This window comes from Solea senegalensis, linkage group LG20 (genome assembly GCF_019176455.1).
Source record: "Solea senegalensis isolate Sse05_10M linkage group LG20, IFAPA_SoseM_1, whole genome shotgun sequence".
Classification (NCBI taxonomy): domain Eukaryota; kingdom Metazoa; phylum Chordata; class Actinopteri; order Pleuronectiformes; family Soleidae; genus Solea; species Solea senegalensis.
This window is the reverse complement of record NC_058039.1, coordinates 6,047,887-6,075,693: the sequence shown is the minus strand read 5'-3', so window position 1 is coordinate 6,075,693 and position 27,807 is coordinate 6,047,887. Positions and strand designations below refer to the sequence as shown.

Sequence of the window (27,807 nt, the reverse complement as noted above, 5' to 3'; positions counted from 1 at the left end):
AAAGTCCTGCAAAAAAATATGAATATCAGTAAAGACATGTGTCAAATACATGAAAATCTGGACTTTTAGTGGAAGGATAATTTATGAGGTATTGTTGAAATTAAACGGCTCAAAGAAAACGCTGGACCCAAACAGACTTGCAACACTGCAAGCGCCACCCCTCTGCTTTAGAAAAGTACTAACATCTGACTCAGGACTTTTATTGGCTTAAAATAATTTAACCTGAAATATAATTTAGTCCCTGCTATCCCTGCAAAGTGTCCTTGTTCCAGGGAAATTTTCTGGCTGAAACACCACTTATCAAACTATGGTAAAAAAATAATTTAGGGACACATGATGTTCCAATGCATGTCCCTTCACAATAAAGACCAGCATTTTACAAGTTGGAGTGAAGATGATCAAGACGATTAACAGAATAGAAATTAAAATACAAACATTTGCTCCATTACATTATGCTCATTTTGATTATTTGCCAGATTTTATATATGATCTTATTAGCATTGCTAAATAATTACACTGATCTGCAAATTATTCATGGAATAATATGAAATATCACTCTTTGGTTAAACTGATAACAACTGGCTCACATCACCCCCAGTGATTGGGGTCGTGAGTACGAATCCAAAGTCTTGGCACATTTGTAAAACCTGAGATTTTACGGCATAAAGTGTAAACAGATGGGACATAATTAGTTTTGATTAGAGTTCAAATACACAGATTAAATTCTGTTCTACTGTATTTACATGTATATAGTGCACTCATCTTGGTCTTGACTCAGACTTGGTCCCTAAAATCTTGTCATGCTATCCGTAAACTTGTAACGCATGACTTAGTTATGGTTAGTGTGGTCTACAACTATGACATAAATGAAATGTAGGTCTCTTGTTACAGGGGGTAAAGTATGATATTATATAGAATATACAGTATGATATTAAGACAAATCTATGATTGAATGCGTGCAAGTGAATATATCATGTTTGTAGTGTTGCAGTCATAAAAGAAACAATGTTCAATCATAATTTATGCAGTGAGTAATATTTACTGTCTTTTCCGTTAATTTGTTGTCATATTTTCCCTCTTGCAGCTTATGAATTATACGATGTGATTATAAACTTTTATCCAATTCAAAAATTCAAAGAACTATCTGTCCACCAACATGTGATTTAAGCTTTTTGAATGTTAATTTGTGCTGTTAATCTATGCGTGTATTTGCAAATGATCCTGATTCTCACAGCAACCCGGCGTCCAACATGATTTAACTATGCAAGTGCATGAAAGAGGCAAAAGAATGTGTCTCTCAATAAGTCATTAATGGTGAAAACAAGTCAGAACCACTTATAATAATCACTTATTCCGACTCACTCATTGTTGCCTGCGAGCAGACATGTCGCAGTCGATCTGAACCGCAGTCTTTGGGTGAGAACCGTGCGGGAAACCTCCAGGCCAGCTGCAGCTGTTTGTTGTCTGTGACACATAGAGAGAAGGTCATAGGTCAAATAAGTTCACAGGAACTCAGGGCTTTCACATGTTAATGCTTTTCTGTGCAGCACGAGAAAATCACGGAGAGGTGCTCATAACGTTATTAGGAAGCAGTTTATTCAAATCGGTCACAAGCTCATGTTCGACGGACACGTCGACTCAACTGGTGGATATTTGGATGCCGGTGTTCAAAACTGGAAATGTTCATACAATAATAGTAATAAATATGTAGTGCATATATTTTTAATATGAACAAATATCAGCTACATTCAAACCATTGTCACAGAGGTCACATAATCCTGATTAAGCCTATCAGCTCAACGTGACTCTCTGACATGTAAAACCAAGGATGGGAAACAGTATCGATCCAATACCAGTTCAAAATCACTGACTCGGATATTGGACAGATAAAAATGTTAAATCCGATACAATCCAAAAATCCCATAAGTCTATATGACTGTAAAAATGTAAATAAATATCAGCATTTTAGCTGAGTCATGGTGCTGTATCGGACTCCAAAAACGTGCTATCGTCCCATCCCTATGTGACAGACATCACTCACAGGTATCACCACAGACTGATACATTTTACATCACAACTGATGGAGGAAAGGTGGAAGCATTAGCAGCTACGCGAGTAAAGTGAGATGGCAGCAAACTTTAGGTCAAGGAATTAACCGTGGTTCTCTGAAATGCGAGAGAGGTGAAACAAATGTTGACAAAAACAGTTGGAATATGGACCTGGACACACACACACACACACACACAGACTTGTTTCCATGCATTCATTTCCTGGAGACTTTCTCTAACCACATTTGTAACCATATAAAATGTAATAATTTACATTATAGGGACTTGCTTTTTGTCCCCATAAGGACAACTAGTTCCTATAATATGACAGAGATTTATGTCCCCACAGCATGAGTAATACCAGGAACACACACACACACAGCTCTGAGAAGAACAAGGGCAGCACTCACAGAAGCCCGCCCAACACACACACTCAACAATCATCCTCAGGACTTTTTTCCCACATGGTTCAATCACACAAACTGAAACAGAGGAGGAATATTGAAAAGGCAGTGATTCCCATGCAGTTACATTGTTAGCACAAGTGCAGCTCACAGTGCCCTCAGCTGGAGTTTTGTGGCACTGCAGTGAGAAAGAATGGCTTGTGGGTTTGTGATGATCAGATCCTCAAATATGTCCAAAATGTTTCTTAAAGCTGAGCTGACTATTTTCTCCCTGATATTTAACATAAACTAAGCTAATTTATCAAAAGGAGTGCCTCAAATTATCAACATCAATGTATTATTATTGTTATTATTATTGTTATTATCATTATTATTATTGTTAGCTAGTGCTGTATCCAAGCTTAACACATGCAATATTATAATTAGAGCTAATGCTTAAGCCTGTAGTTTGGAACTTGTGTCCCCATCTCTTGGCTATGACAGCCATTACACACATTCAAACAGAGCAAATTTCACAGTTTCAAAATAATACAATTTGGTAGAGCTAATCTAATAGCTACAGATACTGTATAAGACTATTTCTAAACGATCATCTGTAAAAGACCTGCAGCTTTAATGTTACTAACTGTAAGAACATGTGCTCCTAAGATGAAAACACATTGAATCCGAGGGATCATAAAAATAACAAAAAATATAGATAAAGAATCTCATCAATCCTCATGATCATATTGAAATTAAACAAACTAATAAGTAAAATATGTACATTTTGGTTCACTGAGTCATCATTCAAATGCATACCAACTGTTTTTAGCCCAATGACTTGCTGTTGTTGTTTTTTTTATTGTTGATGTTTATTTATGTCTTAACTACTGGGATATACCAAGTAAATCCATCCATGTATCTATCTATCTATCTGTCAGTCTAAAAATCCCTTGGCTTTTACAGACAAAGGATTAGAAGGTTGGGAATCATTGTGCTGGGAAAACACGTCAGATGCAGTATCGTCAGTCCTTTGAACACACATTTGAAAATGAGTGAGTGTGTGTTTACTTCCTGTTGGACCTAAGTGTGGTCAAACTAGCACAGTGATGGCTCTCGATCAAACACCACTAAAGGATTCTAGAGTGAGAAAGCCCATCACTAATTGATACTACACGTCTCTGCCCATGCAGGCTGCACCATCCATATTGCTTCTCTATGGGTTCAAATTATAACCTATTTGTCTCTCTGTCTCTATTTTCACACGACTGCCTGTCAATCAGTCCTCCTACCCCCAGCGCAAATTGGTGCAGTGTGAAAACAGCCACTCCCTGTACCCAGTGGGTCTAATTGGCTCGGATTAAAGAAGCTATTATATCAGTGGAGCTGATCTAAGAGCTGGGTTGCTGACTGCGGGCGGCCCACACTTTTTTTATCCTGCTGAGAAACCGAGCTGCATTCAGCTGCCGCAGCTTCCTCGTCCTCTCACTTCTCCGAGGATAGTTCTTGCACAGCACTCGTCTCCTGACAGAGTGTGTATGAACCTGTTAATGACTTGATCCCAGAATGGATGCAGTGTTTGCACATAAAATGCTTCTTTCTTCTTTTTTTTGCAATTGTAGTGCAGAGCAAGAATGTTTGAGGAACCACGAGAAACAATAATCTTAATCAGTATGAGATACTTTGACATTTAACCCGGTTCACAATAAGATATTGTAATTATAACGATGGACAATGTACGCTATGACACACATCACTATAAGCATTCACAGCAAGCAGATTGTGAAGACTTTTTAATAAGATAATTGTGAAAGGAGATAATTGTTAGTCAGTGTTAATCATGTGAGTGACTGTCTAGCTTGCCAGCATACATTCCTAGTGATTTATTTAGTTTCATAATTTTTCCACTTTTTTGGTTCATACATATCTATTAAGGTAGATAAGGAACAAAAGGCTGTTAATTTAGATTCAATCATCTAAAATGTATTATTAAAGTATATTTTACAATTACTGCAATGACAATAATAAAAAATGGGAGCCGCAATTATTCTAGTCAGGATAATCATGGCTTCCAAATGGTTCCATTCTTATATGTGATGAATATAGCTATTGCATTACAATGGTGCATTGTTACTGATTGTGTTTTCAACATGTTATTAGCATGAATATTAACATTTATCGATCAATAATAAAGTAACTAAGGTCATTGGGGTACATCTTTAAATTATTTAAGCAGTATGGTTTTTCCTAGTGTCTCTTCAAAGTATGTGAACACTGATTACTGTAAAATGGGCAGATCTTTAAAAGTAAACTTGAACGTAAAACCAGAACATGTTCATCTTCACAGGCATCGTAGCACAGACCAAATTTGTCACTCCAAGAAAACTAAACCAACCACATTTTAAAATCTGATCTAGGACAAAAGGATATAACTTCATTATTAAAGTTCAGATTTTTGTATTTATAAGTCTCTGTGAGGGGATTTGTGACAGTAAGGGGAATTCTCAAACTCAAATAATTTAGCATATCATTACCTTTTCTTTTTTTTTTAAAGGGAAATAACTAATATTTTACTTTGTGACTAAAAGCCTGTATGCACACAGACATTTTAATTGAGTGTTAGCCTGAATATTGTAGTAGTAATACCACAGGAAGAAGGGGATGCTGCTTCAACCCCCAAATCACAAAAACACTCTGCATTTATCCAAATTGGAATTCAGCACAGAAAGAGAGAGAGAAAACCCACAAAGGTTGTTTGTATCCCACTGAGCAGTGATGGTGGGGTGAAGGGTTGTGGGTAAAGCTCACTGCTGAGGTTCCCAGCCGACCTGGCACATCTTTTCAACTTCTCATCAGTCTGTCTTTTCATTGTGCGCATGAACCAAATCTGGTGAAGTCGTGAAATATTTATTCAAATATTACTAATATGTTCGTCTTCACAATTCCTCTGAAAATCTGGCAGCTCACATTGAAAAACTGCCTGACAGACAACCTGGAAAGAATTGTAGTTGCTTAAGTCTGAGTAAAATAATTGTTGTGTCTAATAGTTTTATCTGCTCATTAAAGGTCAACCATTATGTATTCTCTATTCAGAAAAAAAAAAGGTGAAAGACTTACTGGCATCTATTGAGTTGAAAATGTTGTAATTTACATAGATTAACAATTGGCTGATGCCACTTATTAAGAATGACCAAAAATGTTCCTAATTATGAGGACCTACCAGCAGTCTACCTTTAATGCATGTGTTTTGTTATTAGTGTATCTTTGCTAGAAAACGGAATGGCACAGTACTAAAACAAAAAGCAGTGACCAATTAGCCTGTTGGTGAAAGATTAATGTCCAACAATATGATGATAAATGTTTTATTTAGATCACTTATGAAGAAAATATCCTAAAAAATGTTATAGTTATAGAATGTCTTAGTTTTGTGAGTTTTGTGTCAAATATTGAGATTAAAATGCAGTTTTCTTACATTTTATAGACTACATGATTAATTAATAAAAAATTCAGGTAGAATAATCGATAACAAACAAACCCAGCTGACATTTAATGGACTAAAATATCTTTGACAAGGCTAAAGACTATATCATAAATACAAAATGAAACACTGGCTGCAGCTCAAACATCACGTCCAAAAATAATTACTACTCATGCCTTTTCACTCCCTACAGTTCCCTCCTCGGCCTGCAGTTCACACCACTGGTCATTTTCAAGTGTCAAGGACCTCGCACTGGGTCTGGGGAGGTGGGCCCTCAATTAGCGAGCCACGCGCCTTTGGAAGAAAGAGGAACTCCACGAGGAGTCCTTTAAGACTGGCCTCTGTTCACTCCACTCTGACACCGTCACCTCGGGGTCATGGGGCCACAATACATTCCCATCTGGGACCGTGTTATCAGCTCTGTGACGGAGGGGACGGACGCCAACCCCCTGCATTCACACTGAACTGTGTGTCACCACTGAAGGCCTGAGAACTGCAGAGTTGCTCCGACACACAGGCACACACCTTCTCTGAACATCCGCACGGCTTCATCAATGCAACTTCACCCTTTCATCAGGCCTGATAATGTGCATGTGTGTTTTTAATTGAGCTGCAACACAAGGAAGGAGGACTGCACGACATATTGCACACCGGGGGAGCTGTGGGTGCAACTATAAGCCAGTATTTTTGGCCACTGAGCAGCACTAATGTGGATCTGTTTCAGGCTAAATCCCTGTATCATTATTGTTTAGTAAGAACACACATATGGGCGCATTCACATGCACAGACAAAATTATAATGCTGGAAATGTTGGCAATGTGTGTTTTTTGGCATGTTTAACCATGTTCATAAATATAATATTAGATCTGAGAATTGCTGGACTGTAAATCAGTAAATTTAGTGAATATTGTACTAACACACTTTCTACCTTTACATCTCTGAATCAAATAAATTATTATGATCTATAGCAGATTAAAAGCATATCCATTTATCCACAGGGGAATCCTCAGTACACAAACCTTTTCCATATGCAGTGGGATCCAGACATACATTATTCGAAAATTGTGTGTAACCTTTTCTTTGGCACTTTAAAATATGCATACTTTCATACTTTGTTATATCGTTTGTTACAGCTTTGAATGCAGGGTCTTGACTTATACAGACTAAGGAGTCAAGACTTGCCAGAACCAAAGGTGATCACAGAAATATATAATTTAAAACCATATAAATACAATTTAAGATTAGAAGTATTTGTCTTTCAATGTTCACTCATCAATGTGCAATATTTTTAACAGATTCTACATGGTATAAACACAGTTGGTTGTAGGCATTTCCTCTTTCACCCAGTGCTTCGGTTTTAAGCAAGAAAGATTGGAAATTTAGCATAGGTCACTTGTTAAGTGACGTGACTAAATGCAGCACCAAATGTGAGCAAATCAAACAAAACTATATATTTTGAGTTAAATTTTTCTGTCTCTCTATTTTTATTTTATATATAACATTGGTGATCAGCTGTGGTATCAAACATGTCTGCGTTTGCTCATGATTTGGTAATACTTTCACGTCATCATGCTGCCACCTAGTGGAGGAGGCAGTAACACTCAGACAGAAATGTGTGTCAACTATCTGGAGTCGTTGAATTAAACACCGCTGCTCTGAAACTGCAGAGAGGATAAAATAACACCACCTGCTGGTCACCTCAGACAGAAACACATTTTTCTCCGGTAAATAGTAAAAAAACAACAATAAACAGTTACAACAGATCGTGTTTTTTACGTTTTCGGCAGCTTGTCTGACACACGTGTGTCCAGGTGTTTGTTCTTCCACCAGGTCCGCATTATAACACCTACGTAGGTGTTATAATGCGTTATGTTCATTATGTTTTCACATTCATGTCCCTTAACATTCTGTACAAACACACTTTTACAAACATGTTTTGACTCACGTCATGTTCCTGTTGCTCTGTTTTCCCTCGTGACCCTCCACTTCCGACGGAGTGACGACACAGGTGACGCAAAATGTTTGTTGATTGCGCACAGGTGTGTGGGCGGGGCGCACAGCTGCTTAATGAGAGGTCAAACTCACCTTGATTTTAGTTCTGTTGTAGCCATAACTTTTAATGAAGGCATAAACATGTTGTTTTATTTTATTTATTTATTTTACGGTGAACTTTAATCATTCTATATATTTTTTTATATTTGTAGCCTACACGCAGTAAAAGCAAGAGAGTTCTTTGTTTAGCTGTTTATATCATCTTAATATTTAATTTATGTAATTTATTCTCCTTTACACATCTCTCTATCTATCTATCTATCTATCCATCCATCTATCTATCTATCTATCTATCTATCTATCTATCTATCTATCTATCTATCCATTTACCCCAATGATCTGTAAAAACTCCATGTGCTGTTGAAACAAATATCAAATAGTGAAATAAAGCCCACAAAACAGTGCTGAGGGTAAAATAAGAGAACAATTTATTCTTTGCTTTGTTCTACAAAACTTTATTACAACATAAAGCTGACGAACAAAACTGTGTCGGCTGGAAAATCAGAGGTTTCAGAATGCGGACAGCAATCACAGGTGTGAACGCTAACATATGTACAGTATTTACTGACGTTGTGCTTTGGAGATGCAGATTATTGGAAAAGCAGTGATGTGTCTCACTTTTACATGACACTGGAAAAAAACATCTCTGTTGTCTACAAAGATCTGAAAATATTAGCACCATTTAAAAAAAATAGTTTCTTCAAAAACCACAAAGAGTACAGTTATTAATGTAGATTTGAAGCTGGCAGAGAGATTTACTGTGACTCGTAAGGTCATCACTTTAACCTTGGCCTTATTGTTACTGGCAGTCACTGCATTATCATTTAAATTCTTGGTAAAATATAAATGTTGGTTGTTGTTTTGTTTTTTTAGCAAAAAGTGTACCCCTTAAAAGAATTCAGAGCCTTTAAGTGCACTCATGTTCTTTGGAAAAGAGGAAGTTGAGTTCAGTGTGTCCTGTGCTGTTTGAGCAGTCATTGGTAAAAGCACTCAGTTCTTGTGTCATCTCACAGCAGCAGAGTTAAACACAACAAGACAAGGAAAGCCGACTCTTAAAACTTGATGTCCCAGTACTGTGGCATCTTCTTAGTTTCCTTAGCCTCAAACTCATCTTGAATCGCTGCAAGGTTGTGGGTTGCTGACGTCTGCTCGGGCTGCTGGGTTGGACCTCCAGCCTCTGAAAAATGAATGATTTATATCAACTGTTAGATTCATTTTTATTCAACCATGTGAACAGATTGCATAAACGTACACCCCCTACATTTTATTATTGTCAAAACTTACCATTAAAATATACTACATATTTTTAATAAATAATATTATGGTTCTATCAATAAATATGCTGTACATTATACAGCTCTGAAGTATGTGAAGTAAATATGTGATAATGACAATAGTGCAGACAATAGTAATGGAAATTACACCAATAACAGATAAAATATATCACTTACTACTGACAAAAGTAGCAGTAAAAATACACATGAAAGCCACTTAAGAGTTGATATTTTCCTAATTTGATGGTATAATCGTCCTGCCTGTCAAGCATTTGATAAAAACATTTAATTTCATAGTATGGTTAATTTTATCATAAGACAGGCTTATAGGGCAGGATTATCTTACCAGGGGTGCACATAATTTGCGGCCTCTCCCACATGCCTCCAGGCAAACACCTGATCAGAGGACTCAGTCTCTGCTGGAAACCTTTGGCACAGTGATAACGTACAACTGCATTGGTTTCATATCGCTGTCGAGCTTTTCCAAATATGGAGGTGTTTCGGACCTTTGGTGGTGGACCACATGAGGCTGTTGGAAGAGACAAACACTGAAGATCTTATTTTTATTCACAACTTTGCATCATTGCATGATATCACTGATGTATGGTTATGTAATGGACTGAATTAACCACACGAGGGAGCCGTGTGCATTGATGAAGAGCTTTAAAGGATAGTGATTCTCATTTTAATTACTCACAGGTGCCTTTCTTGCAGGTGTAGGCCAGATGATAGTTACAGGGCACGTCACTCCAGCGTCCGTCATCGTGCCACACCATCACCACACAGTCTTCTCCAGAGAGGAAGTAGCTGTCTGGCTGTCCTCTGTACCAGTTCTCATAGAGCTGTGAGAGAAAGAAATGTCTGTCCATGTTTTTATCAGTTTATATCTCACAACTATATCTGAGAGTAACAGAGAATAGATCTCTGCTTTGTTTCTGTATGTTTCTTCCTCTTGAAAGGGCAAAAGCTAAACTCTGTGAAGATTTTAAAACTCGTCCAACATACACTGTGATTTGCAATGTAGTCAAGTCTCATTTCAATTACAATTGCACTGTATAATAGGTAGAGTATAAGAGTTAAAACATAATGGAGCCTTAATATATGTATGACACAATGAAAACATGAACTACTCTAGATTCTAATGCAAAGATGACAACTTATTTTTAATTTACTTATCACACAGGCCATTCAAAAATAGAACAAATAAACAGATTGTAGCCTTTGCTATTGTCAAACTGCAATGTTCCAAACTGCAATTTTTTTTGCATTTGTTTCTCTTTATGTCTAAGGTCACTCACCAGTGGGTTCCCATCAGACCAGCGGAAATCATCCTCAATTGTCTTATCGTTCAGACCGGTCCACTGGTATTCTTTATAGTTACCTGGGGAAGAGAATAACAACAACGAGTCTCAATGAAAGCATAAATAAACCATGTGAATTTCCTGTGTATGCAGGCAGCTGGCACAGTAGACGTACTGTTAATGTAGCTCTGTTCCTCTGGGGTCATGATGGACACCAAGTGAGCTCCCAGCATGCGACAGTGCTGCTCTGCCACCTCCCAGCTCAGACGCTGGCCGAAGTGTCGGTAACAGAAACCGTGGAACTTGTCCCAGCCTGGTTCACATCGCTCCATGTCTGACAGCAAACACAGAGGGCGAGAAGGGGACAATGGAATGAAGTAGTGTGAACTGTGAAGTACAACTTATTTAGAAAAACTTATTTAGAACACACAACAGAAAGGAGAACTCACCAGTCTGACAGAAGGTGCCTCCATATGTCGGCAAACAGAGACATTTAATCTGCCCGTCTCGGTCTGTGCAGGTGCCTCCATTGAGACAAGGGTTGTCCACACAAGCGTCTGTAACACAAAGGTCCAATTATTAGTGGATTATAATGTTGCTTTAACCTGAGAACTCAGGGTAGAGTCTGGTAGCCTACAGTGTTTTACTGGTACAAAAGAACACATTAGGATACATTAGGATGTATTTGGTGGTGAATAACAACTATGGTAAAGCACAAGAATCAATGTACATGTTCACATACATTTATTTGGAAAAGATCCAACAATGTTCTTGTTAAAAAGCAGTGACGTGGTATATGCTGCTTTGTTCAGATGTTAGGGTTTCGCAGGACGACAAACATGGTGCACTGGACAAAAATACACCAAAGGACACATTAAAGAGACATCTGACATTCGGTCTCTATTGAGAAAACCCTTCTTCTGATGACAAGTAAATCACGAGGGTGTATAATTGTTACGCAAACAGCCTCGAAAAACCTCTATTCTATTCAGAGTTGGACTAAATTAAACTAAAGGAGAAAGAAAACAGCAAAACACTGTGGAAAAAAAAGATAACCGATGCCGTGTTGCCAAACTCCTTTGTGAATGATCAAACCATACAAAAGAATCTCTCTCTTGTGTGTCACCATCACAAGGCCCTGAAGAAAAACGAGGGATTGGAGTTTCATTTTAATTTTCTACATTTGTGAAAGAAGGCAAAGTGGTGGTATGTGTGTCATGACCAAAATTAAACATTTTACAAGGGCTCTGGTTTGTTTCCCTTGACACCCTATAAACAGGAACTCTGTGGTGTCTGTCATTATACCAAGCACTCATATAGTGCTATTTATTTAGAGAGCTCTCTTTATGTTAGTGTGTGTATAAAAGGTAATAACGGCCTTACACATAATGAGAATCATATGCAGTCTAAGGAAAACTATCATTCCGTTTGGCTAAATATTCCACATCTAGATCAGGCAGAACCACAGGCATACCACATTTTTAGTATGAAACAATGATGCCGTGCTGCCCCGTTTGCTTACTACCACAAATTCTCACTTATTTAATCTACATATGTGTTTTGTTAAAAAACAAATATAAACTGCTCAACATGGAAAGTTTAACTCTAATGTAAAAGAGTTAAACTTTTAAAAAAAGTTAAAAAACGTTTTCGGCAAACTTAAGACATCTTCTACTGAGAGTGTGCCCAATCAAACAGAATATAATAAAATGGAACCCGCATCCTTAAGTTAATTGCAGTTCTTTCTTCAGCTTCCTTACAACTGAGGCTTTAATATTCTAAAATGTAATGTTTGAGACTGAAAGAGGAGTTAACACACATGACATTGACTTTATCATTATTACACCTAAAAATAACAAAACAACAGATTAAGCAACAGAACAAGAAGTGACTAAACACAACAGAAAACAACAACCCAGAGAGGACACTTAATGTGATAGTAAGTGCAACGATATTATTTGTGCTTATAAACATAATAATAATCTGTGCTTTTGGTAGTAGTCTTAAATATCAATAGAACTAGTAAACTGACAGTTATGGATTAAATATAAAACATTATTGCGATTGCACTTGTTAGCGCTGTTACATTCTACACAATTGCTGTAAAAGAGAAACAAAGAGTCCATTTAAACAAGCAAATTAAAAAAGGCACACAGTGAGTGTTAAAGAATAGTAGTGAGTAGTGAATAGTTTGCACTTGATTCAATTTTCAGAAAACAAAACCCACTGATTATGGTTCTGTGGAAGGTTAACCAATGCTAACCATGATTTTTGCAGAAAATCTTCATGAGAAGAAGTACTAAATCACTCATTCACTCAGGCACACCACTATATCACAGTACTTCACAGAAGTCAATCTTTGGATAGGGAGGAGAATGTCATGCACAGCAGGACTGGATTGTTGGCAAATGCCAAACGGGAAACTTCCCAGTGTGAGTATCTTGAGGGGAATTGGAATCACAAGGACAGAAGTGAGAGGTGGAAGGAGTCAAAGGGGTGAGTGGGCTTTTTGAGACAAGTGAAACAAATACAGGTAATCGTTTGAAAAGGAAGGGAAAAGTTTTACAGAAAATGGAGGTAAAGGTGGGTTTGGGGATTTTAGTGCATCACTGCGTCGAGTAGCAAGAAGAGGACTGTTAAGCTGAAGAAAGTGGCTTTAACGTTACCTGAAGCTTTCCCTGTACTGCCTACAGCTGCCCTCTCATTGGGCAAGATAAGCAGGGTGGGTGGCTGGGTGGAACTAAACTCCACATCCACCAGACCCTGATCCACTGGTGGTTTGTGGTGTGTCACCCTCTGAGGCCCTGTTGTCTTGTGGAAAATTCTGGGCGTCGATGTGGTCGGGCTCCAGGCGCGTCTGGACCAATGTGTGGTGGTTGTGATGGTGGTGCTCGTCGTTCCTGTTGTAGCTCTGGTGGGCTTTGTACTTGTGGAGGAACGTGAAGCTGCTGTTGAGGAGGGGGAAGTGGTTCTTCTGCTGTACTCGAGATCATTGACAGATTCTTGGGGTCCAGTTGTGGTGGTCACCAGAGCCCAGTTAGAACTTTGTGAATCGAGAGGATAGATGGTGAAATCCTCCTCAACTGTAGGAGCAAAGTTGACATTTTCCTCTGAGGTTGAAGCAATTTTAGATTCTTCTCCAAGGACTGTGGTAAAATTAGCTTCCTCTTCTAAGTGTAGGGAAACATTAGCTTGTTCTCCAGACGTTAGACCAACATCAAGTTGTTCAGGGGTTGGGACAACATTTGCTTCTTCTTCAATGGTTGATCCAACATCAAACTTTTCAAGGATTGGGACAACATCATCTTCAATGGTTGAAGTAATATTATATTCTTCTTTTGAAGTTGGGGAAACAGTTGTCCCTTTAAGAACTGGGGTGACTTTAACATCAAGTGTTCTGGCAATGTACGTTTCTTCTTTCATAGCAGTGGAAAAATTAGTTTTTTCTTCAGTTGTTGGGTGAACATTTAATTCTCTTTCATACACTGGGGAAAGTGTAACTTCCTCGTCCAGTGAAAAGGAGCCTTTAGCCTCTTCTTCCAAGGTTGGTAAAATTTCCCCTTCAAAGGTTAGAGTAATTGCGATGTCTTCTTCAGGAGTTGGAGAAACTTTAACTCCCTGTTCCAGTGAAAAGGAAACTTTAGCCTCACCTTCAACAGTCGGAAAAACTTTAATTTCCTCAGTTGGAGCAACTTTGTTGTCTTTTCCGAAGACTGCAGTAACTGTATCTGTTCCAGGTTCCAGTCCACTTGCCTCTTCAGAAGCAATAGTCGCAGTACCCCAATACCCTCTGGACCCTGGTGTGCGATACAGTGCTGTGGTAGAATCAGTAGGCAGCTGAGAACTGTTTGACCTCTCTGAAGACTTGGTGGTGGCAAAACTGGTGTCTTCAGCCTTGGTCACATGCAGTTGTTCTTCCTCAGTATCAATTGTGACTGAGTCTTCTGATTCCAAGCTCGTACTTCCCTCCTGTTTAGAAATGGAAGACTCCCATAACTGTGCCACCGTGGTGACGATGCTGAAGGCACGTTTCTCAGTGCTTTGTGTGTCAGACGAAGACGTCGGGTGTGGGATTCCAGTCCAAGGTTCAACAGGAACGCTGCTAGCTGAAGCAGGGGGGGATGGATGAGTGGTAAACCCAGAGGCGGATGAATCGGACGAGGTGGTGAAACTGACGGTTTCAGCATCGAGATCCCTCTCTGAGGAAAAAACAAAAAGATTGACACGTGATTTTAGGAGCTGTAAATGTATAAGTATCTTAAACTGAAACAAGTTCTGCCAATACAGCCACATAAATGTTACAAACTGAACATTTTCGACACACATTGCAGTTGGAGTAAAGTGGACCAACTGACTGACATCTCAAAAACTGTAGGGATTACGATGATTTTTATTTTTTTGACCTTCCAGATCCTTAGACTACAAATATTACTTGCTTTCATTAGTTCCTGTTTTTTCCTCTAATTTTACCATGAGGTTGACATTTATGGATATTAGCAACTAGACCACAACTAGATAGACTGCAACAAAATATTGCACAGTTATGAAGTTATATGTACCCAGTACACAAGTAAGCAAATACTTGACCTCTAAAACTAATACTGCATTTCTTTCAAATAAATACATTACTAAAACCCACTTCTTATCATAGCATCATCATTGATGTGTCAGGATGACATTAGTATTCAGGTAAGTACATGTTCTAGCATGGCTGTAGAAGATTCTAATTATATTAAATCATACCTTGAGAAATATCTCCAGATCCATCAATAGAGAGCCATGGTGTAGTTAGGTCTTCATTGCCAGCTTTGGTAGTTTGTGTTTTAAACTCGTCTTCCTCACTTGGTGACTGAGTTGATGGAGACATTAGTCCAGGTCCTGTGACTGTTGCCTCCTCAAACTTCACCTGGAGCATGTTGTCACTGGTTACTGAACTCGCCTCAACAGCATTTTCCTCTCCTCGTGTAGAGTTGCTGTCTGTTTCGCTGTAATTAGCTTGTGATCTGGTAACATCCAGGTAAGTCTCTTGAATTTCTTGGGAGTCCTTCAGCGTCTCTAATGGTTCTGTGTGCTCTTCAGGGTCAGAGTCTGGAACTGTTTGGTTATGGCTGTACGTTTCATTTGATATTTCAGGAAACTCAGTGGTTCTTTCAAGCTCAAATTGGTGAGAGGTGAGGTTGAAGTCCAGGGGGGAATCTGTCTCATTGTAAACACTGGGAAGTAATGATGTATTTTGTGGGACATCATAGGTTTCTCTGCTGCTGGCTGTGCTGTATGTCAGTTCTTCTGAAGGGTACATGGAGTGAGAGCTCATGTCTGTAGGGGATGAAGATTCATCAAATGGCTGAAGGAGGTCCAGTGTAGATGTGGTGTTGAGGGGAGACTCTGTTGTGTCTGATACATTTGTTGGTTGAGTATCAGACAGATTTTTCTGAGTGGAAAGAGGTGAGACATAGGCAAAAGATTCCAGCAGACTTTGAGCCTCTCGCTCCACTTGCTCTGCATATTGGTTCAGCTGCAGCTCTTGGTCTTTTTCTGTAAGAATAACAACATCTTGTCCAATATCTTCAGGCTCCGTTGCTTCATGGTCAACAGGTGAGTCAGTGGGAACATTCCTGTTATCTGTAGAGGACACACAGTTATAAAAAACCAGACCAAAGAGGTAACGTGAGAAAGCAATTCACAACAATTTTCTTTTGCTCATAAGAGAACACCAACCTTTAAAACAATATACGTCATGAAGGCTCGATGGCTCTGGGAATCCAGTTTGGTTGCTGAAGCGGTAAATTGTTTTAACGCCTGCCTGAGGGCCTCCACAGCGCTCTCTGGGGGTTATGATTGGGAAGCGCACACTGCCATCAGACAGCCACCCGGGGCTGCAACGATCCAGACCTTCACTCCACGCTAAGTACAGCTGTGCTGTTGTAGCCAGCTCTGCCCCTGTAGCTCTGCAGTACGTCTGTGCTTCAGCAAATGATAAGTGCTGTGGGATGGAGTCATGGAACACCTCTCCTAAAAACACACGACAATTATTATACATTTATTTTACAGTATTTTACAGTTGTGTATATGGGCCTAAAATATTTCTAGTATCAGTTATTCATACCATTAATTTGTTCCACATAACAATACACATCAAAAAGATCATCTACATCCATTGTTCCGTAGTTTCTCACTCCCGGTTGTCCATCCATGTCTCCATAGCAACCTTCACGAGGTGTTTGAATTGGGTACCTAGAAGAATGGAAACAATCTACAGTTTTTACCCCTTCAGGTTGTGCTGGTACGACGATAAAAGTCAGTAATTACAATTTATTCATTTCATAAACAGCAAATACATCAGGTGGAACTATGCACAGTATGTAGACTTATATACAAGAATCTCAGGGCTTGTGGAGGCAGAGTGTGAGTGTCCTACAGAAGATAGAGAGATAATTATTTACCTGACAGACTGATCTGCCAGCCAGCCTGCGTCACACTGCTCATATCCATTATAATAGGCTGCCAGCAGCTGGTCAGCAGTGGCCATTTCTGCTCCAATGGCCTCACAAGCCCTTTGGGCCTGATGGAAGGAGAACTGATACCGACCCAACGCATCTCTGTAGTGAAACACGACACCTACACACAATAAGCACAGACACACAGACAGCAGATCATGACTATGTTTCAAAATAGAATATAACAAAATAAATGTGACTTTGTCACCAAATTTACTGTCTGTGACATTATGACAGGCCCACTGTGAGTTTATATTGTATACTGTACTGTATCGTGACACAAAATCAATATTTGGTTGGGACCCTGGGACTGGCTCCATGCAGATTTATTAAGTTGCCAATCAAATCTGAGGCCCTTTACTTAAGATTTATGTGTGTATATAGGACTGGGCAATAAATCAATAACAATATGTATGGTAAATATAATTTTCCTCAACACTGATATAGTAAACACTCAGTATATATCAATATTATGGTTATGCATGGCACATTTTGAAATATCGTTTAATGTGTTTTATTAACCATAAATATTTATTAACAGATAACTGGTTCACTTCAACTTTCACTCCTGACCAAACCTTTAATTATCTGTCATATTATCATAATAATAATTGAATCAACTGATTTGAAATGTTTTAATATGATAATGTTTTTGGCCATATTGCCCAGCTCTATGTATATTTTTTTGTTTTAAATCACATCCCTAAAAAAAAAGTTAAGTTGCTATTAATGTGTGAATATTATTTTATATATACCTATTCAAGATAATGTAGTCATGTTAAAGAAATGGCAATAAAAATAGTCAAAAACATTATACTGGTCACAATAGCTTGCCATTTTTAAAGAGTGGGTTAATTTCTCTTAATCTTTAAAAGCCTTTTATGATGACCCATGTCATTTGTTACCTTTGACCTTGAGTTGTACAATATCACTGGCGTCCTCCAACCCCTGCTGCACCTCGCAGCGATAGTGGCCCGAGTCGCTGGAGCGCAAATTTCTGAGCCACAGTGACAGGTCATCGAGGGACGATGTGTAGTTCAACAGTGAGGCATGGTTTCGGAACGCCTCGTTGACCTTCACTCTATGACCGCGCGCCACCAGGATCTGAGTCTCCACCCCACCAGACACCACGGTCCACTTGACCCGTGGTAGGATGGGGGAAGAGGAAGCGGTGGTTGGTGCGGAGGAGAGAGACACCAAGCAGGGGATGGAGATGGAGCTGCCCAGCAGAGCAGAAACTGGGCCTGAGTGGGGGATGTTCACCTGGAGGGAATGGAAATCATCTGCAGAGAGAAAAACATACAGATAGAGAGTGATAGAGAGGGCAGAGAGAGAGAAGTCAATTCACTGTAGGGGCTTTTGTGTGTGTGTGTGTGCCATATTTAGAGTCAAGTATCTTCATGAAAAGAAAAAGATGGTGGGAAAATGTCAACGTACCATGTGGTGATGGTGTTTGGGTGGGGAAGGCCAGAGTGAGGGGACATACTACACAGAGAAGTGGAAGAACATGTCTGTGGAGAAAAATAATTAAAATTCAAAAGAAATTACAGCAAGAAAATCTGATTTATTATGAATTCGTAAAGAGGATGGAAACCAAAATGATGAATTAATTCATTTCCTCACATGTATCTGGTCAGGGGAACATGTTCCATTAGAGTAACATTAAAGGTCAGAACCTGCAAACATCTGTATTCCAGTTTCTTTTACAGCATCCACCTCCTGGCATGTGTACAGATGTGACCATGCAGCATCACACTTAAATATGTTTTATAGCTTAGCTCATATCCATTAATGATTTATGTTTTCTGGCTTTTTGAAATGTGCTGCATAAATAAACGTCACCTCCGCTAGACTCATAGTTGTTTATTATGATTCACATTTAACATGATTTGCGGCTTTTGGAAGTAAGATAAGAATCTAACAGCTGGGAATACATAAGATACATGCAGTGAAAACGAAGAAAGGGGCCACTCTCATTGATGAAATCATTAACAGATCAAGGTTTGTCTAAAGAAATTGCATAAATAATGCCAAAAAAGAATATAGGATAGGAAATGTGAATCAACACCTTTGCAGAACCTTAATTGTGATGTGATGGTTTTGGGTGGCTGTTCCTAATAAAGTGGCAACTGAGCAAGTGCAGAAAAACTACTAAGAGGGTTATTCGTTTATAGGTGTTAAGACCGCAGGATTGTGCTCTCCTTTACCTGTGTGTGTGTGTCCCTCTCTCTTCATGTGTACGTGATGGATGTGCATAAATGTGTGTGTCAGAGTGTGTAGATGGATCCTGGGAGCTGATTATTCCTGCACTGGAGGTTCCAGTAAAAGAGGCCGGTCCATCCCAGCTGCAGTGGAGTTCCCTCGGACCACTCAGAGCCAGAATGCCGGCAGACATCATGCATGTTAAACCTTTAAAATGGTCTGTTTAATGTGTTGATGGTGGTTTCTTGGGAGTTGGAAAGAGGGAGTCTCTTCCAGGCTTGGACAAAACAGGCTCAATAACACTGAAGCACAATCTTTGTGTAAAACTTTGACATACAGGTCCCTCAAAGTACTGAAAAATGTTTCTCAAAGCGCATTCATACAGCACAAAAGACCAACGGCTCTGCTTCTCAAAAGAGAAACTGAGCGCACAGACTCCTGACCACAAGCCATTCATCACATCCGGGAGCTAATGACACGGCGTCTCGGCCCAGCGGCATCCAGCCAGCTCTCCGTCATCAGTCTGGCCCTGTTATTAGCCCAGCAGGCATGGCAGGATGCTCGCACTGACCTCACACAACCTTCCAAGGCAGCAGTGATGAAGCTGCAAATCATTAGGAAGCAGAACATGTACTCCAAGTTACTTTTCATGGCTGTTTAAGGAGTCTTTCTTCGGTGGCACAGTTTCTATGTTGACTTGTAACTAAGGTGTTTATTTCTTCACAGGTCGTTTAACCACTGTCACCACAACGCAGCTATTATAGCACGTCCTTTATATTCAATCAACTGTTGCTGTTAGAGTTCAACAATATTGAAAACCCTCTACATATGAACTAATTATGACAAAAATGAACATTTTTAGAATCTGACCTGTAAATCTATATTACATCCTTGAATATACCACATTGTCCGAGCTACAAAACAAACTTCATATTACACAGTTTTGTAGTTAATATAGAAAATCATTAACATTCATTTTACCCTTATGTCCCAAAAACATGGGCATCATCATGTATTACTTAATCTACCATTATAGACAAGTGTAACCAGTTATACTTAAAAATGTTACCCCAAAATTATAAAAGTGATCCTTTGTTTTTCAGGGGTGATCTTGGTTCTCTCGGAGCAATTACGTTTAATTCCTTCCAGCTGAAAGCCACGCCTCCATTTCCTTTATGTATGGCATTATGAAGCAACGCTCGCTCTCAAAAATGAAGGCTCTTTAATCTGCGTGCTGACAGTTTTGTCTATAATTTGTCACTTTCACAGTGTGAACACAGCAGAGAGAGTGTAATGCTGTGTGTGTGTGTGTGTGTGTGGAACAGCAAATGAAAGAGACGGCGAATACAACAAAGTGGTTTCTGGTTTGCTCGTGTTGTTGTCAGAGTCGGTATACAGTATCTGTGTCCAGAGAAACTGGTAACAAAGCAGAGTTTGCCTGTTGCTGATACCAACAGTACAACAAAACTTTTGATGTGCAAATGCTGAAAAGATAATCTACAGAGGAGCCACTGTGTGTATCAAGACAAAACACACACAGTGTCATTATGAACCTCACACTACGATGCATCAGTCTACACTAGTTTGTTAGAGTGTGTTCTTGTTTCTAATGTCTCTATTTAGGAAAGACACCTGACTTTAATCGACTGGAACAAGCTGACGAGGATTGTGAAGACAGCATGAAAGAAAACAGGCCGCCAATAGATGCAAATAGATGATCTTAACAACACGGAACACAAGGAAATTCACAGACTATACACGCTGGTGTCAACTATATTTTCCAAAGGTTCTTTGAAGAAGACCTCAATATAGCAATTGAAAATGTTTACTGACATAAACCAAGTGAGTTGGCTCATTTTCCCATAGACTTCCATTCAGAGTTCTTTTCCCAAACTGGTAGAGTGGCCCCCTGGTGGCCATTCAATATATATTTTTACTTTTGCACTGGTCTTGTAGGGAGAACAGGAAGACTACATCCACTCCTTAAATATGGTCTATGGAGAAGACTGTTCCTCTTTCCTGAATTTGAGGGATATACAAAGGTACTTTATTTGCCACAAACACAATACCAGTACCGACAGTTAATTCAAATATGAAAGTGAAGGCTGGACAAGGGCTGAACATTGCAACTGTTTAGTCAAGCTTTAGTTCAATAGTCACTGCATTATAGATTTAAAATGTAATAGACATTACAACATGAGATACCATTAAAACAGAGGTCTCAAAATCGTGGCCCGTGGGTCACATGCAGCCCTCCAGCCCATTTCATGTGGCCCACCAGATGTATACATTTGTATACATGTGGTGGGTTTGTTGTTTTTAGCAATAAATTAATGTTGCATCATAAATAAAACATTATTGTAAACTATATATTGCTCCTTATCAACACAGACACTTTTATTTTGTCACTGTGATATCATGAAGGACATTTGTGATATAATTTTAAACTCACATCAATAGATTATCCCTTGACCGTCCACCTACTGGACAGACTAGATGCTCGGTGGCCCCAAGGTCATTTGAGTTTGAGACTCCTGCATTAAAATAACCACTTAAGCACAGCAAATATACTTTTACTTAAGTAATGTTGTGAAAAAAGTGACTTCAACTTCCACCAAAGTCATTTTGCAATAAGATACTTGTACTTTTACTCAAGTATCCCTTTAAGGTACTTTATACTAGACTAGGTGTAACCTACATTGCAGCATTTGTCATATTTGCTAAAATGCATTCTTTAAACGTGGGATTTTGACTTGAGGGTGAAGACTGTTTATAAAAACTTTGTACCCACCATGTGGTACAGTACAGTAATGCAGCTGTATCACCTACATAAATTTAGCATTGTATTGTATTATATGTTCACCACAATATAGTAGCTGCCTCTTCTGTAATGTGACAGCTATTGATTCTGACCCAGTCAGAGCCTCTAGACTGAGAAAGAAGTGCAGGTCAAACTTTTTTCTGCATCTGTAAATCACACATCTCTCTTGTAACGAGTTCGCACAAACACACCAAACTGTGACATATTAAATGGCTGTCTTTGATGGAAGAATAATTGATGTCTGTTTCCTCACCAGCTGGGTGGACTCCACAGAGCTGGTATCACTATTAGTATTCTTGACAAGAAAATGTCTCACAAAAGGGAGCAGTGGGCCAGGAGGGCAGCTGCACACTGTGCTTTCACTTCACACCGACCCCCTTACAAAAGGCTTCTAGTGAAATTAAAGGCCAGGGCACTGGCACACTCGTTTGCTTTTCTCTTTCTCTCTGTGCCTTACACACACACACACACACTCTATTTTCAGGGAGGGAAGTTTTAAACCGCCAAGAATGAGCATGCTTCATTTAAAGGGAAGGGAAGGGCCACTTTCAGACATTTGGTTTACATTTTAGTGTGCCCTACAACATAAGTTTGTGCAGAGGAGATAAAATCACATTTTCACTGTATAAGATCTCTGGTCTTGCCACAGCCAGGCGTTCTGCAGTTTAGCTTCCCTTTTAATATTGCTAACAATGAAGGCAAGTGAAGCTAAAATCAATTCCACACGCTGCATTTACACATCAAGACACTGTAGCCGGTGCATAATCCACGAGCAGAACTAATACAGTCTCCTCCCCCTGCAGACACTGACAAGAGAGCAAGAGACGACCGATATTTAGAGAAACATGAAAAATAACATTGCATACTTTAATTATGCATATAAATAGTAGTAATAGTAGTGAGGACAGATGCAGATATCCCTATCAGTGGTGCACTAACAGCAGTGGGTGGTCGCTGCAGCAGCACTGCCTCGAGGTCACTTCAGGCAAACCTCGCCTCTACCACCAGTGAGCTGGAAAAAGACTCCTGATTCCAGTTCAGCCAGTTCAAGCCTACAGAAGCACTGGTATGACAGATGTAAGTGAAGAGTGGAGAGCTGAGCTTTTGGCACCAACGATTCTATGATAAAATAAAGCAGATGTTTCCTGAAATGAACAGTAATTGTGTTTTTACAAGGCAAAAAATATACTGTAGACGAAGTTTCTCATTGTGGCTTTGTCTCTCTCCTTTCATCTTTTTTTTAAATTTCAGATGTGTTGACTCGAGTTGAAACAAAGTATACTAGGAATGCAGTGCAGCATAAAAAGAAGTGTTCTTCATAGGGAACTTAATTTAAACCAAACATTTACCTTATGCTGCTATAATAACATTGGCAATTGCACATTCTAATCAGAGGTTGATGTAGCATCTGGCAAACTTGGATCATTTTTTGCAACCGAACCACTTACATTAGTGTCAAGTTTGTTATTTTGTTCTTAGAAGAAAATCACCCACAATTAGTTTTCTTTTCTTCAGTATAATCTGACTAATGCTAAAGGAAAAAAAGCACATTTCATGTTATTTCTGCTCGCGTGTTATTATGGTGTCATATTTTTGGTGAATAAAATGCCATTGACAGATTATAAGAAAACAGGCTCTCACAAGGATCAGCACTACCATTACCCTGAGCAACTTCTGCAGAAATGAAACCAATGAATACCAGATTACACAATTATCAGCAAAAAAATCACACATACAGTATATGCTGATGATAACTGCCTGATTATCTAGGCATCAGATCTTAAATCAGTGGACAAACTGATCACTGAGTCAAACAAAAGAATATGTCAACCATTAAATGCATCTTCTTAACTGAGAATTGACCAGAGAAGATTGTGATAAGTAGTATAAACCGCCTTTATACACTCATCTGCCACTTTTTGGATACACTTGTTCAACTGCTTGTCACTGCAAATATCTAATCACAATGACATGGTCAAGACCACCAGCTAACCAACTACAGAAAACATCCAGTATGCTTATTGGTGCCACAGGCAGAAGAGAATGGTCAGATTGGTTTGAAATAATGGTAATTCAAATAACCACTCATTAAAGCTAAGATGTGCAGAGGTTCATCTCTGAAAGCACAACCCATCAAACCCTGAAACAGATCGACAACAACAGAGAATTATTTGATGTCCTCTGTACCTAATAAAGTGACTAATGAGTAGAGCTGCATGCTATGGCAAAAAAAAAGAAAGATGGCATGACACTGGACATTTACACTTTTTAATATCCCATTTACCCATCTTTTACCAATATTTTCCAACTAAAACACATTTTCTCATCTGTTCTGTCACAAGTTGCATCTCTGTCAAATAAATGCAGTGTTCATATGGATTTTGCATTAATGGACACGGCAGTTAAAACGTGCGACAGGTTGAGGGATTATAGGGAAGTGGTTGAGAAACAAGCTGCTCTGTGGACCTGGTGAACCTGCAGTATTCTCCTCAGTATCTTGTCTGTCACTGTCAGCCCCCTGAGTCAGAATCATCACTTTGCACCACCCCTCAGACTCCGCCCACCACACACAGCTTCACCATCAAACGAGTCCACATCGTCACCGAACAAGTCAACGTTCTGTCTCCCATTACATGACAGCTCTTTTGGCAAAGCCACCCACCAGATGCTTCACCACCCAGTGAAACTAAAGCAGCGTCAAAGGACATTTCAAACAAAAACCCCGATCTTAGTTCTGACTCAACAGCTCCATGGCAGGACCATGATGAGCCTGTCATAAACCACACAGAGACATTTGTGAAGTCCCTGTCTCCACAGCTCTGTCATGTGTTGTTGACAATAAAACCATGGCAATAAATTGAATTCTGAGTTTTTTATTTTCCTGTCAAAAACTCTTTAATTTACTAAACCAATCATAAACCCAGTAAAAGATTAAAGATCTGCTTCATACTCCCACCAGAAGCAAAGGTGGATGCTGACTTCAGGACTTTGTTTCAAACAAATCAAACAAACAAAAACAATATGTGACATACATATGTATATACATATCACATATTGTATTGACTCTTAAATTAGCCCAATATCCCTTATTATAATCAATTGATTTCCCTGAAAGGATCTATACACCTCAAAATAACCAATATGATGGAAGTATGAGGTCTAGGATTTGCTCTTTATAAATTCAGGGTGAATTTAGGCATGAGGTTGTGGCCAAAGATGCAGCAAATAACCAAGTGACACTTAATTACTGTCTACTTTTGTTGCACTGGGCAGCAAGTTTCAGGTAGTGTTGGATCATAATGGGCATTTCTAATCATTCTAATGTTCTTTTTGTAAATGTTGCATGTAGTCACAGCCTTACAGGACCAGTGGACAGAGAGGAACCTGATATGATTCAGTTTGCCCTCAGTCATTCCTCCACCTGTCCATCCATCCACATGAGCCCAGAGATAAAAAAAAAAGAAAGAGAAGAGTCTTAATGTGCACTTAAAAGACAAAAGCAACTCCTTGTTTCTCCTGCAGGGCACATGAGTGACATTTCAGAGCTTAAACGCAGCAGCAGCAGCAGCATAAAGAAGACGGTAAAAGAGCTGCTGTCTATGTGAAACAGCAGCCACTCCAAAACTTTTGTCACTGCCATGGAAATGCTGATGCACCCATGTAAAAAAAACACCCCACCCCTCATTGATCACTGATGAGGCTGAAGAGGAAAAAGTGAAAGCGATGGATATATAGATGAGGATAAAAAGTTATACTGAATTAACACAATAACATTTTGATGAAATTAACATTAATAACATGCCAGGACTTTGAGGACAGAACATTTTTCTTCAAATATACTTTGAAGAAAAATGATTGACTATATGATTGACACTCTCTTACATGAAAATGACATAACAGGACTTAATGATTTGAAATCTTTGAAATAATAATAATAATAAAAAAAACTGCGTTGTTGATGAATAAGTAAATAAAAATAGATTAACACCTACCGGATTCTATTGAGCAGCATTTCAGCTGATGCAGGGCGGACTGACTGGGGTCCTCTTGGTTGTGGAAAGTATTTTCTTTATCTAACTATCTCTTTATGTTTATTTCTGTTTTCGTCTGTCGCTGCTTGCTGCTGCAGTGCGACTGTCCTGTCAGTGGAGACGCGTCTGTGGCGTGGATGCTCTGCGCAGGTATGTGGGGGCTGGGAGCGCGCGCAGTCCGGCCCAACACACTCACTCCGAGGCTCCGTGGAAAGAAAGAGAGGGAGTTGAGAGAAAGTGGAGGCAGATATGAAATCCTGAACTGCCCACTTTTTCACCCAATTACCGGGATGGAGTAATGGCGCATGACTGTCAAAGAAGGGAGGGGTGGGGTGGTGGGGGGGCAGGGTGAACCCGGAGAAACACAGTGTCACACAGGCTACGGAGTGAAGCCTGCACCCAGAAGATGACCTGTGTGTCTCTGCAGGGACACGACAAATGTAGTGAGTGTCAACCTGAGTACAGTCAGTGCAGCAGCAGCAGGAGCTGCTGATGCTGCAGCTGCAGACTTGGTGTTTGCAGTTGCACTGAAGGAGGATGAGGAGGAGGAGGAGGGAGTTCTCTCCTTGCTACATCACTCCATTTGGTCTTTTTTTTTAATAACACTGAACAAGTTTGGAGTAATGAGCAGTTTCCAGCATCAAAGGACCAGGCCCTGCAGTGTGACAGACCACACAGTAGCTGCTCATCACCAACAACTTTAGTTATTGTGCAGGGTGTGTTGATGATGTTAATGCATACATTCGATTTGACATCCATGAACTACAACTGCAGCTGATCCAGGAATAATCAAGGGAATTCAAAAGGCTCAAACGTTGATTTACCAGCACAGACTGTGCCAAACAACAACAAACACAGAAATATAAGTTTACTACATCAGTTATCATTATGCTTTTGTTACTGTCCAGTTTACGTGATCTAAAGTGGGGGTGGGGCGGGTTTATATGAAAGCATTTGAAAAGAAAACGTTCAGATTGTCCTTTGCAAAAATGAGCTTTAGCCCCACCTCCACCCCCCATTTTCAGGCTTTATGTGTCCTGTCATCTTCAAGAAAAGACACTGAACAAAAAAAGCATTCAGTAAAAATGCACCATGTTGCAGTAGATGTGACACAAAGCGCCTTCAAAAGGAAATCTGCCGTCTTTCAGAGCAGCAGAATAAGTCTTTTGGACAGTCTCCTCAGAGGCAGCATGTGGTGTTGCCCACAGAAAGTGATCAAGGTTCGATGGAGAATAATCAAGCCAAAGAATGTAAAGACAGATGTGGAGCTCTGTGTGATTCTGTACTCAAAGAAGCCACAACAAGAACAACAGAGAATGATTATTTCAGTGTGAAAACTGCAATGTCCTATGCAACAGAGAAACACAGAAGATGACCAGGCTGAGTGAAGTAAGACCCTGCGCCTCTGCAGACAGTGAATGCTGCTTTGTAGTCGTCATCCTGTGGTCGGGCAGCAGCAGGTGATGCTGCTCACCTGAGGAATTTGACACCAAGATACCAGCAGCACTGTCTGAGAAGGAAACGTCAAAGTAGACAGAGATCAGACGTGTGTTTTCCGGGTCCAGCATCATGCAGCTATGGTGATTGAATCAAGTCCAGTCAGCAGTTTCGCTCACTGTAAGACGTCGTCATCCTCCCTGCTGCCATTTGTCTTCAAAGTTCCTCCCTCTAAAGACTCCATCATGTCACTATGCTATCTTTAAAGCAACAGACTCACAAA

General features: G+C 39.5%; 1 protein-coding gene across 1 annotated transcript; it reads right to left on the bottom strand.

Moving 5' to 3' along the window:
* Positions 1–8,366: 8,366 nt before the first annotated feature.
* On the bottom strand, positions 8,367–26,340 carry LOC122786343 (brevican core protein-like). The gene is made up of 14 exons (XM_044052584.1): positions 26,049–26,340; positions 18,471–18,544; positions 17,939–18,316; positions 16,980–17,154; positions 16,643–16,770; positions 16,255–16,548; positions 15,280–16,158; positions 13,203–14,735; positions 10,986–11,093; positions 10,712–10,870; positions 10,534–10,616; positions 9,933–10,077; positions 9,582–9,764; positions 8,367–9,138 (listed from the first exon to the last, which is right to left on the bottom strand). Exons 1-14 carry the CDS (start codon positions 26,066–26,068, stop codon positions 9,014–9,016), a joined length of 4,284 nt encoding a protein of 1,427 aa, XP_043908519.1. The 5' UTR covers positions 26,069–26,340; the 3' UTR covers positions 8,367–9,013.
* Positions 26,341–27,807: the final 1,467 nt, after the last annotated feature.

Excerpts from the sequence above, each read along its gene's own strand:
- LOC122786343 (XM_044052584.1), bottom strand. The coding sequence starts at position 26,068 with ATGCTGCTCAATAGAATCCG. Across the intron at positions 18,545-26,048 it reads ATGCTGCTCAATAGAATCCG|ACATGTTCTTCCACTTCTCT; the intron begins GTAGGTGTTAAT and ends TTTTCTCCACAG. Across the intron at positions 17,155-17,938 it reads TGTACAACTCAAGGTCAAAG|GTGTCGTGTTTCACTACAGA; the intron begins GTAACAAATGAC and ends TATTGTGTGTAG.